A 13,188-nucleotide genomic window follows, 5' to 3' on the forward strand; every position below is an offset into this window, starting at 1 on the left:
CAAAAATTTATTTTTTCCAACGAACTTTAAACTTAACATATAATATCATGAATTTAAGCAGTTGTTGATTTTTTTTTCAATTAGCGACAAAATTTGGCTACATTTTATTTATTATTACATCACATAAAATATTGTTACCACAAAAAAAATGATAATAATGGGATTACAAGGTCCTAAGAAGTCACATATTATTATCCATTTCATTTTAATATAGTTGGATTTTGTCGCTCGGGAGAAAAAATATACTAATAATTATTTAAGTTCATGATATTACATGGTATGTTCAAAATTCTCAGAAGAAAATAAAATTTTGAAAATTTCTTATGAGCGCCAATGACCATATAAAATACTAGTGAATGTTTTTGTTATGGAAAATTCTCCACAAAATAAAATTTTGGTGCTCTTACAGCCCATATAACTTATGGGCTGGGCCCATTAGAAAAAGACAAGAACCAATAACAGACGAATTAAACAAACATTTTGAAAAAAGAATTAATCGCTTAGAGGCTTAATTACTGTACATTTATAACAAAATACTTCGTATTCAAAATTTTATTTTCGTATCAAGTTACCATCCCATAAAAATATTTTGGTCTATCTCACAAAATTAGTCAACTTTTATTATTGGCAAGATTTACTTTCTGAACTATATTCTCTACTAATAATATTTCAATGTATTTTTTTATCTATCTATTTCCTATTTTATTAAAATTGCATTAAAAGTTTAAAACTCTTATTCCCAAAATGCTTAGTTTTATGGGACCGTGACAGTATAAAAATACAAATACAAATATAATACTAGTATTCGACTTGAGCCAATTATATGAAGTTCGAGCTAATTTGAGTTGGGACACCTATAATAAAGACGTTTTTTTTAAAATTTGGTAATATAGTTTGAAACACAAATGGGCATTGTTAATTGGGCATCGTTAATGATTTTTTTATTGCAGTGAATTTCTATTTTTAGAAAATAGTGGGAGTATATTATCATACTTATAAAATAGCATTAGAAAATACATCGATCTTAATTCCTACTACTAGTAAAAATAGGATAACAATACATTGAAGGCTTGTGTCAATTTATTTTGGCTACAGCCACTCCAGATTTCATTATATCCAATACTAAAATAGGGTTTCGTTAAGCTGCTCAATTTCAGAAGCCCCTTCTCTCCACTCTACTCGATAATTACCTAAGCTTGTGGATTATAATTCTTTTATTTTGGATTCGATCCCTCTTTTTTTTGTGTATTATCGAAATTTATGAATGTTTTTTTTCCGTTAATTTCCTGTGAAAATCGCCACTTCTCCGCCGATGGCGCTTCCTCTCGGCAAGCTATCGCTCATCGTTGGTGCAGGTCAATTGCTTCTTTCACCAATTGTTATCGATTTGTTACAATTTTGCTGAAGCTTATGTTTCTGTTGTTTTTTCGTGGTATCGATGCTGCTGTGTGTGTATGTGTGTTTGACTGTTAGTTTTTGGACTTTTAGATCATTTTGCCAGTGCTATAGTTTGTGATTGATGTTTAGCGTCTGTTGTATTTTGGATACTTACCTGATGATTTCACCTTCGAGTTTGATTTAATTAGAATCAATTGTGAGAAATTAATTAGAATCAATTGTGAGAAATTGCGGTTGAATGGTTGAATTCACGAAGAGCTGGTAGTTGTAATGGTTCTCCCCCCTTTCTCTACCATCACCACCTACTCATAGCTGCTCTATTCGTAGCTCAACCTCCGGTGTTGGCAGAATGGGACCGATATATAGTCATGTATTTGCCTAATTTACTACAAGACCATCGCTATAACGCTAGCTGTAAAGTGTACATTTTTGTCATTGGTTATGAGTATTCATTACAAAATATTTTACTGAGGAGACCCAACCACATTTGCAGGCCTCGTGGGATCTGTTCTTGCCAAGGAGGGCCGGATATCTAATGTTTCTGATTTTTTCTCTGGTGCATTTAAGGTACCTTACTTTTGAAGGTTTTTTGAAACCTGATTGAGCGTGGACTATAATCCTTCAGAAATTTTTGGTTTTCTCAATTTTGCTACTCTTGCATTATCTGACAGATAGTTTTCAAGCAACTTAAACAAGATGTTCCCGCTACCTCCCAACCCAAACCTCGAAATGATTCTTTGATGCAACAGGTTTGGAGTTAATTGATTACTGTTTTTGTTGTTCTCTTACCTACCAAAGAGGTCTTTCCCCATATTTAGATGGGCCTTACTTTGTATCTCTTGTCTTACAATATTTGACTATTCTATTTCACGACGTCTAATTGTTACACTATGGTTCTGTTCTTGTTCAGTTGTCCTGGTTGGGCTTATATAACGAGTAAAATAATTATGGTATTGGAGTATTGCTTAGAGCTTGCTATGACAGAAGAGATAGAGTATCCATAGTGTAGCCAAGAGAAAGATGCACCCTTTTCTCTACTAATACAGATTTACTGGTAGAATGATTCCGAATGGGGAGAAAAGAAAATGTTGTAATGTACTACTAGATGATATGACAATTATTTTATTACCTCAGATCTTCTTAGTCTCGGTACATTGTTGCAATAATTAGATAAAAGTTTAATAGTATTGGCTGTTTTGTTCATTTTACTTGGCATCTTTCTGGTCATGCTACATCATCAGTCATCACTACATTAACGCTTATGATAAAAGCTATTGGCAGATGAACTGATTTGAGTTTTCACTCTCTCAGGTTAACAGCCTACGAGAAGAGCTGCAACTCTTGGCATCAAATAGATCTGTTACAATTGTTACCGGAGAACGATCAGGTCACAATACTTTCTAAAATGATAGTAAATCTCATCTCATCAACTTTGGTGTGGAATCTTCGTTGATTTCCATTATTATGTACTTGTTGCATGCTATATTTGATCGGTGTGGTGTATCCCCCTATGGGAGAAATCCTCACATTTTTGTACTCTATTTGTCAACATGCACATCCTATGTTTCAAATTTCTCCTTCTGCTCTTCCTGCTGACATCTTTATGAGCTTTATGATATCACCTTTTTTATACCCACCAATTTGTTCACATGCAGCAAAATCATATTGGTAAAGAACAATGCACTGTTATGCATAAAAATCATCGATTACATTATTAGTTTCTATCATATGCGTATGCATCTGTCATGAAATTGCCAATGCTCTAATTTTACTTAGGGAATAGAGAAACTTTCACTTTATAGAGGATTACTGTTTGTGATTGCAAAATGGTCTTATATTGATGTTGCATGTTCTGTACTTGTATAATTAACTTTGAACACTATTGTTCTATTAGCTATGCTATTGCTCTTAGCCAAAAAAGCAGAGATGGGCTTTATTAAATTTCAATATTCTGTTACTGCCTCTCTGTATAAAATTTGAATGCCTGGATCTTCACCTTGACCTTGTTTTCCTTTGGGAACTTATCAAATAGTGCTATTTGCTGACTGTATCTTGTACTCTTTTGCAGCATCTGGTAAATATGGAATGGTAATTATTACTATAGTTGCTGGATATGGCTACATTTGGTGGAAGGTAATTTTATATTGGTTTTCTCTAACGAAACACTGATTTTTGGACTTTACTTTTCATATATTTATTGAACTTTTTCCTCTTATTTTTGTCTAGAAGCAAGCCGTGTTGGCTTGCTTCTAAGTTAATTCTTTGTTGGTGCAATTGCAAAAACTTAGTACTCGCAGGAACATCATTAGACCATATCTCTGGACTGATATAAAATCACTGACCGTAGTTCAGAATACTTGCTTCTGAGACTGACTGCAGCAATACATAATTACATATTTATACACCTAATAATTGTAACTTGGAATTTTAAAGATTTTAAAAACCTGCTGTCGAGCTATTCTAGAAGTGTTTACATTGGTGCATGTGTGGTGGTGTATATGACTACATTGGAAGCACATATTTCTAGTAGATTACCTCTGGAAAGAGATGAGGATCTCGGTCCCACAAATGGATCAAGAACCATACGGTGCTTGAGAAGTCCCCTTCTTAGATATGATTGACCTGTAGGTTTTTCTCTAACATTCTAGCCAGCTTGTCCTTATTTCGTAACTGAGATAATCAGTTTATCTTGATTCAGTTTTATTAGGTGCTTACAAATTATTTACATGTGGTGGAACGTCTAACCTGATAATTAATTCTATATTTACAATAGCTATGCTTAGATGTTGCTTATCTTAAGCCTTTACAGGTTGCTTTTGGTACACCTAGTTGTTATGTCACTCCTTTGATAGCATAAGTTGATAACTCGAGATGTAATTTCCGTTTTGAGCATTTATTGATTTTAATATCTGGTGCAAATTTAGTGTTTGTACTTTGTACACATATATACATCTCTTAAATATTTATCCACTTGCAGGGTTGGAAGATTTCTGATATGATGTTTGCAACAAGGCGTGGCTTAAATGATGCCTGTTCTTCTGTAGCTAAACAGCTTGAAACAGTTTACTCCTCAGTTTCAGTAAGCTTTTAATTCTGAGTTGTGTTTATTGTTGTGATGGCAAATCTGGAGTTTACCCGTTCAAATGCTGACTGTTCTTTTCTTGCAAGAGGAGCACTCCATCATCTAAAGCTTTTTTTTTATTTATTACATCTGCCATCTGTTAATTCTATATATTTTCTTCAGTATTTATTTGTTATGCAACGTGATACTTACTTTTTTTGGCTTTTGATAAAGAATTGAATGTTGAAAGTGTGATCTTTGGACTGTATACTTGAATAATTCATTCTTGAAGTTCTTAACTATTATTCACAAGTGCATGTATGTATACTGGTATTATAGATGCTATGCAATATCTTTGATGCATTCATTCTATAGACTACAAATGAGTTTTTTTTTTCACTTTTAAATCAAGCTATGAATCCAGAAGCTTTATGTTCCTTATTTTTGTGTTGCATGGCAAGTATGCATTTGATTGATGGCTTTTTTGCTATTATTACTGTTCACAACTGAATTTTGTTACATAAGATCCTAGAGTATCTTTCAGCTTTCCCCATGCTTGCTTTGAAAGGATTTAAAACGTGTGCAATTTATCACCTGGGACCGGGGTGCATGATCTCTTGATAGTGCTATGTCATTAATGTGTAGTATCATTTCTGTGCCTGCATGACACCATGAGCTGAACTTTTCTTTAACTTTGCAGGTCACTAAAAAACATCTGTCCTCGAGAATTGACCGAGTAGATTGTAAAATTGATGAAGTTGCTGACCATACAACAGCAACGAAAGATGAGGTCAGGCAAAATTAATAAACATTTTGGTGGCTCAGGTTTATCTCTTGTTTGTCCTGAACCTGTCAAGTTACTGACTATGAAATTTGCTCAGATATCTGATCTGCGAGGCAATGTAAAATCAATTGATTCAAAATTCCAGAATGTACATCATGTAGTCCGGTCATTGGTAACTAATATCTCCCCTCATACCTTCAATTTGTCTCTCTGGATATTTGTTCTTATTTATTGATGCTTATCTATGGGTGGTTGGTGGGTCAAAAAACTAATGGCTAAACCCTTTCTTGTAACAGGAAACAAAGATTAGCAGAATAGAAGTGAGACAGGTACCATTAAACTCTGGTCTTCAGCACTCTCTCCTAGTTGCATATAGTAGCTATTATTCTTCGTTCTAACGATTGTTAATCTTTTAATGTAGAATCAACTGAACTCTGGAGTTGAAAATTTGGTAGGCTATGCATATAATCTCGAGCTCGAGAAGAGCAAAAGCATGGAGCAAATTGAGGCAAGAATATAATAAACCCATATTTCATATCCGCAACTATTAATGTACGTAACCTAACCTTTAGAATGAAATGTGCAGGGAGCATCTAGTTCCTCCAGGCCTGCCCTTGAACTGCCAAAAGTATCTCCATCAAGGGTAAATTATCCGTCGTATGTAGCTTTAGTAGATAGTAGATACTCCTTCCGTCCCTATTTTGCCATATTGCACTGTCCACGATTTAAAAATTAAAACCCCATTTTACATTTTTGGTAAGTGGATCTCCACACTCCAATAAATTCGTAGACTCACATTCCATTATAAAACTAATAGCAATATAGTATAAAATTGTGATCCACATTCCACTATTTTTTTCCACCCAATTTCCTTCACAGAGTGAAACAATTTCTTAGAACCCGCACTTAGTCAAAACAGTTCTTGTAATCGTTGAAATCGTGGACGGAGGGAGTATCATACTAAAAGTATACCAATTAATCTGGTTTACTTCTTCTCCCTTCTCAGTCCGTGTCTATGCCCATCAAGGCTTTAGGTGAGCCACCATCACCATCTACTGGTAACGGATCTCTTAAGAAACAGGTTACATTCCCGTCTCCTGCTTCAGGCCTCAAGGTAAAAAGTTATCCTTTTTAACCTCTCATGTTTTGTAGGCTTGCCAAGTATCTCTCACATTGTCTTCTGCAGGAACTGTATGGAACATCAGACGATGCTGGAGTGTCGGACTCAAGCAGTCCACTGAGTTCGAATGGGACTCGTGCTTCTGAAGAAACAAGTCCAGACACCGCCACGAGTGGTTTGTTTGGAGGATTTTCAGGATTTTCGTTGCTTACAAGAAGCCGCAGCACGGTGCCAACTGCCAAGTAGAGTAGGTTGTAATTGCGGCCACAAGAAGCAATTTTAGGATATAAATTAGTAGTGTAGATCCGAGGAGAGGGTTATACATCTCCTATATAAGGAAATCCGAATTTTGTATTTTATGCCTCTATATTCTGCCAAGAGATGGAAGTATTTTTGTTAGAAAGTAATGGGAGAAAGGTAAATAAATGAATACCCTCAATTGTATTTTCATCATTTCTTTGTCCCCTTGCAATTATCCGCAGTTGATTATTTCATTCTCATTTCAATTGTAGATAAATCACCTCAAAAGAAGTTATGATGTGATAATATACCTATACATATATCTTCTACATCAATTCTTTTCAATAGTAGCCGTGCCGTGTTTGTAGAGAGATGAAAATAAAAATGATGAACTCAAAAACAATAATTCCAAAAAAATTGATTTGTTGAAATATATAGTTTGGTGATTTAAAGTGAAGTAATGGGCTTGATCATATGAAGCCCAACCCCATAACATTTCCCGCCATTTTTACTCTTGAGCACTACTTTTGCTCTCTCTATCGATCGATTTTCCCCCATTCATCTTCTACATCCTGCTGCTACCAAACAGTTAATTGGCTGTGTAAATGGAAATCATCGGCTCACGCAGAAAATCCTTTCTATCTCCAGCAGGCCACGCCGCTCCGACTATCCCGATATACCGCTCGGCGCCGGAGCTCGAAGTCCGGCTCGAGGATTTTGAGCTGTATGCTGTCCACCGCCTTCGAGGTTTATTTCTTTTATTCGCTGCACGTTCTGATTTGTTTTGTGTGGATCTGTTGGATTGAGCTTATAGAGACTGAATTTGTTGCTAGAAGAGTACTTTTAGTTTGAATTTCCTCGTGTTAAGTTCACAGTTGAGCTTGGTGAACTGGATCTAGTGATGAACTCGGCTCCATTTGAGTTGATTATTGTTGATTCCTTTACATCTTGAAGCAGGAGCAGGACTTGAGTAAACTTATGGTTTTTTTAGGGTTGGTTTTGAGCTTTAGCAAAATGTCGGATAATTATTTATATGGTGTTTTCCTGATAGTTGTTTTTTCTGAAAAATAGATGTTTTTTTTTCCTCCATAACTAGTACTGTATTTGTTAACACGGAATGTATGAGTTTCATATGGCTTGATTTTTCTGTGCAGTTCTCAAAGGAATTTCAGATGCACTATCCCGTGGGAAGAAGCCAAATGAGATGGAAAATGTGGTAATTTTAAATCTTTTCTATCTGCGTCATTTCCCAGTCTTTTCTGATAAAATGCAGAGAATCTTTGTATAGTTCTGCTTGTTTCGGGTTTGATAGTTTGCAATACAGGTAAAGGAATTATTGAAGGTGCACATGAGTCACCCAGAAGCATCTCAAGTTATGAACAAGGACATCATTTCCCACTTTGTTCTACGCCTTGTCTACTGCAGAGAGTAAGAGACACCTTTATTTATCTTCCTTCTGCCACACTAGCATTTCTTGCTCCCAGAATTGCATATCCAGTTTCTAATTTTGATCTGTTGAATATGTGGAAGGGAGGAATTAAGGAAATGGTTCCTTTCAATGGAGACAACACTGTTTCGTTATCGGTTTCTACTTGAAACTTCTGAGGCTCAGGTATAATATCATTATTACCTTGATGAAGTTTGTTTTGTTCTTTGAATAATTTTAATAGGTTACTGATCTCCTGCATTTGGGTTTCCTCTCTAGATAGCATTGATGGCAGAGTTTGACCTGCCCTACAAAATTATAACCAATGCAGAATACGAGGTAAATAGTGTTATCCAAGCTTCAACCACATATGCAAGGTCATACAAGCTTTACTCTTAATAAAGTAAATATTCTTCTGGTTTGTTTTCAGAATGTTAAAGACAAATTGAACAAAGTGGCACGCTCAATGAATTCCAGTGGTATGTTTCTCAGTACTTTCTTGAAAAATCGAGTCAAATCCGAATTTGTTACTAATCTCATAGCTTCACCTGATGTGTCATTATCTATTTGTTATTGCAGTTGATACCATATATTACAAGGTAATTACTAACTTCCTCTCTTCCCTACTAAGTAGTTTTATACTGCTTTGAAAAGTGCAAGTAAGACTCAACTACCAATAAAGTGTGGTGGAACACTAGAATACAAAATCAAATGTGACTGAGAACTATTATATTGGTTTTGGCTGACTTAATGCTCTTTTGGGTCTTTTTCTCCTTTGTTATAACATAAAGGCGCCATTTGAAAAAGTTCCTGACCTTGTAGCAAGACGAGAAGTATTTATCATGAAGGGGTATGCTTATGTTGCTAGGACTCAGGTAATTTTTCTGCTAGACCACTTTTATGCAGATGTGGGTTTCTTTCCATCATTCTGTTGTTAAACTCTGATTTCTTTGCAGGTGGTTTCCCTCATTATGACACATTATCGCAGCCATCTTTCTAAAGCACTCATACTAACCAACAGGTCCTTCTCATTTCTTGGCTACATTGATTGAAAAGAAAAAATTAAAAGTAAATTTCATTAGAGCATTAGATCATATTCTCTAATACATCGCACCTGTATTATTTGCTTTTAGAAAATGGACGTCTATGATCAGAGAGCAAGAGAAGGACCGCCTGACTCCTGTAGGTATCCATAAGTGATTCTTCATCAATCTATATATAAATTTCTGTAGCATCTAACTATCTTTGCTTTACTTAGATTGTCGAAGCCCTATCCACAAGTTATTTAGGTCCTGATTATAGCCAGGTAATTGGAAAGGATAAGCTCATAATTTATTTGCATGTTTGTCCACATCAAAATTAATTTATTGACATATGATGTGTCCCTGCAGCCAAAAGATTTTGGAGAGATATCTCTTAGAGACATTGATCAAATCGCCAGAAGTTCATTTCCTCTCTGCATGCGTTATTTATTTGAAAAGGTAAAAGTGGGTCTGTGATTGTAAAAATAGTAAAATACTGCTCCTTTTCGGTGTTTTAACATTTGCAACCTCTGTTGTTTAACTTTCAGCTTAAGGAGGATCATCACTTGAAGCATGGAGGGCGTATGCAATTGGGTCTTTTTCTCAAGGTCTTTTACTGAACTAACTATTTATATGTTGCTCTTGCTCATAGGTATAACTCTAGGATTAAGTTTACATATAAACACTTAAAAACTAAATTTATGCTAGTTAATTAAAAATGCCAAACTTCCCCTTGCTTAATGTTCAGAATCACTATCCCATTACGTGTGTATAGTATTTGTGAGAGCTGAGAAAGTAATTGCTGCTTAAACTTTGAGGCTATCTAGGAAACTCATTGATTTTTTTGTAGCGGTGATATTGTTTGCATGTGTTATCAGGGTGTTGGACTCAAGCTGGATGATGCCCTTGCATTTTGGAAATCAGAATTTTCCAAAAAGGTAATCACAGTTTAATTTATTTATTTATAATTGTATTTCTCATGCCTCAGTATCAGACAAGAATCTTGACATCAGTTACATAATCAACTCAATTCTCTCTGATCGAGTGAACATATCACTTCTATCTTTATGTCAGAAAATTATCAATGTAGCATTTTCAGATTGTGCACATTGACAATTACAATTTCGTTGCTTATGATATCTAATGCGCTGTCAAAATAAACTCTGAATACCAATTCACAGTTTATGCTATTGTCAGCACAACACGCGAATGGATTCTACTTCACACTCTTTAATATTTTCTTCTCCTAAAATAATTCTGTGTGTTGTGCTGCTTTTCTAGGTTGGTGCTGAAAGATTTGACAAGGAATATGCATACGGAATACGACACAATTATGGAAAAGAAGGGAAGAGGACGGTAATTTGTTTCCACTGTTTCTGAATTATCAACCTTACCTCTACGGAGTCCAATCAGCAACCTCTATACATGATTAAAATAACTCGTGCATAGAGATCATACACCTGTTTACCTTATTTATGTTACATGCTATCATTGCTATCTAAAACAGCCAAGGCATGCTGTATCTACATGCATGGGACATCCATTATCATTGAATTTCTTCTCTGTTGGTCAAAGAGTTTCATAGACTGTAGACTGAAAGCAGTGTTAATATATCTTTTTCAATAGTTTCTAAGACACTAGCCTTTTACTTATTCTTTGTATGTTTCTGAGTGCAATTATACTGTTTTTAAACGTATCCGTCAATGTGCAGGATTACACACCCTATTCATGCCAAAAGATAATATCATCAACACCAGGTGTAGGGGATCATCATGGGTGCCCTTATCGTCATTTAAGGTCAATTTTTATTATACGAAGCCATTGGATCATTACAAAACTCGAAAGAGCTGACCCTTTTAATTTCAGACTTAATCTACACCATACAATCTCCAATTAGCTATGCAGAAACTTTTTGCAATATTTTTGCAGTCTGCCAACATCCTATTCCTCCTAGACAATACATAGATTCCAAAAGGCATAGAAACACACTTGTTACATACTTACATTTGCTAACTACTAATTGTCCACTTTCATTTGCAATTGCCTTGTCATTTTCATGCTATTCTGATAGAAGAAAATCGCCAATATTGCTTGAGCAGGGAGGAGAATTTGAGAGCAGCACTTAATAATATGGGAGTAGCTAACAGGGCACTTGAGGATGTGATGGATAAAGTGCGGAATAAACATTATCAGGTTATTGTTTGAAACCAAAAATTGCTCATATATTTCCATTTCCACGCCCTTCTCTTTATAGTGTGGGTAATATCTTTGAGGTTTGTTATGCAGTTGGCATGTACCTTAACATTTGAAGCTGTGCATGGAGCATCTTGTGATCAGGGAATCAATCATCCAAATCAGTACTACAGCGACAGCAAAACAATTTTGGAATCCAGGGTAATAAATTCATGGACTTCCTTAATTTGGTTGGTTGAGACCTATGCTGATTTCTATGCATAGCCAATTTATTAGTTTTTTATTATACCAGGAAGCTTTATCTGGGTGTCATTTTGTATAAATTTCCCATCTTTCCTTTAATAACTCATCCATCAGTATATATTTAATTGTTAATTGTTTTTTTACTAGAATCAGAAATAATTGTTCATGTGCCTGGAATTTGGTTCTAGTGTGACCCAATTCTGCATGTGATGAAAAAGATGTTGTTATCAGTAGTTAAGAAACATAGGTAGAGGTAGATTTCTAAATATAAAAGTGAAATTTACTTGGAATGAATTTTGAATATGGTAGCTATTTTTAATCTTATGTTTTAAACTTACTCTGTGTCTTATTGTTTAGTACTTTGTTTGTGGACGATAATGTGATAGGTATTTCAAGATTATAATACCTATTTTTTTATTTTTTTAATTACCGTGCTATAAGAAAATTGTTACAGCTGCATTTTGTGTAGCTCAATCTAGAAGGTGTTGTCAGAAATTATACTCATGATCCTTCAGTCATGAGATAACCTACTTCACCAAGTAGGCTACTCCAAAGATTTTGTTAGCTAATAATGTCATTTCCCACATTTCATTTTTAACGATCAACGCTGTTCAGATACATGGACTGAATTAAATTTCTGCCAGTTTCACTCACTTTGGGTGAAGCTGTTTTGATCATTAGTTGAGATGGGTGTAATATTGTAGGCTCATTTCATTTGCTGCTATTCACCACTTTATGGATAGCATAAAGCCTCTTAGGTAGATATGATACGATTTACATGATCTTTGCTCACTTGGGACCCAGATATGTATGTGAGTGGATTTGTGCATGTTTGAGGAACTTTGTTTCATTGGTGGAATTATGCCCCTACACTGAAATGTAGTTACATACACTAATTTGTTATAGTGCACTGTTCCATACTAATTTAGTTTTATACATGCAGAATAATTCAAAAGGGACTTAGATTGGAAGTCTCGGCATCCAAAAATTTCCCTTGTAAGTGTACAAATCCCCTAATTCTCTACTTGTGAGCAGCTGCATTGTCCTTTTTAAGTTTAATTCCTGTAAGCTTGAGGAAACCGTTAAATTAAAATGGCTCCAAAACTACCACGGCTTGCTACTCAATTTGATAACTAGATCGATGCTTGAAATGGTATGCTCACAAATTAGGAGAAAATGATGCTAGGTAGCTTCTGTTGACATATTGTTTCTTCCATGTGAGCAGTTTTACGTGCGTGAGATATGTCGTGGTGCAATACGAACACCGCTCCTGATTACCCCAAGTTGCTTTCACTTTCCATGAATTTGTAAGTTGTAAATCAGTTTGTGTAGGATTTGAAGCATCTTATGATTCTTGTCTCTGTATTGTTTAGATCATGACTAAGACTTTAGCATTTCACAACATAACATTTAAAAGAAGAGGTTTTATTTATTGGGTAGAAGTAACAAGAAATTCTTCTTTTCAACATTCTGATTTCTGTACATTCCCATATCATGACATGTTTAGTAGAGAGAGAAATAGCTACAGAAAAGGGAAACAGATATAAAATCTAGAGTTAGATGAAAAATAATTGCAAAAATCTTCTTAAATCATAACTGTGATAGACTAATCAATTACAATTATAAATTTTGTTGAATTTATCACTTTTTGACAGCTACCCAACATATATATTAGGTCTTTGCCAATTATTGAATCTAGAT

At 34.9% G+C, this 13,188-nt stretch overlaps 2 protein-coding genes across 2 annotated transcripts; both read left to right on the forward strand.

Annotated features, from left to right (window-relative positions):
• The first annotated feature begins 1,120 nt into the window (after positions 1-1,120).
• LOC125210648 lies at positions 1,121-6,816 on the forward strand. Its single transcript, XM_048110198.1, has 13 exons — positions 1,121-1,355; positions 1,892-1,965; positions 2,070-2,147; positions 2,710-2,785; positions 3,467-3,531; positions 4,376-4,477; positions 5,160-5,249; positions 5,341-5,415; positions 5,540-5,572; positions 5,665-5,751; positions 5,830-5,886; positions 6,250-6,357; positions 6,430-6,816. Exons 1-13 carry the CDS (start codon positions 1,313-1,315, stop codon positions 6,607-6,609), a joined length of 1,068 nt encoding a protein of 355 aa, XP_047966155.1. The 5' UTR covers positions 1,121-1,312; the 3' UTR covers positions 6,610-6,816.
• A 299-nt stretch (positions 6,817-7,115) lies between these two features.
• Positions 7,116-12,953, forward strand: LOC125212046 (probable DNA primase large subunit). The gene is made up of 20 exons (XM_048112073.1): positions 7,116-7,350; positions 7,758-7,819; positions 7,928-8,031; positions 8,134-8,215; positions 8,309-8,368; positions 8,460-8,508; positions 8,609-8,628; positions 8,821-8,904; positions 8,986-9,050; positions 9,163-9,211; positions 9,288-9,335; positions 9,421-9,510; positions 9,600-9,659; positions 9,930-9,989; positions 10,333-10,407; positions 10,763-10,848; positions 11,151-11,244; positions 11,338-11,445; positions 12,431-12,483; positions 12,713-12,953. Exons 1-19 carry the CDS (start codon positions 7,209-7,211, stop codon positions 12,449-12,451), a joined length of 1,359 nt encoding a protein of 452 aa, XP_047968030.1. The 5' UTR covers positions 7,116-7,208; the 3' UTR covers positions 12,452-12,483; positions 12,713-12,953.
• Positions 12,954-13,188: the final 235 nt, after the last annotated feature.

Source organism: Salvia hispanica, chromosome 3 (genome assembly GCF_023119035.1).
Source record: "Salvia hispanica cultivar TCC Black 2014 chromosome 3, UniMelb_Shisp_WGS_1.0, whole genome shotgun sequence".
Classification (NCBI taxonomy): domain Eukaryota; kingdom Viridiplantae; phylum Streptophyta; class Magnoliopsida; order Lamiales; family Lamiaceae; genus Salvia; species Salvia hispanica.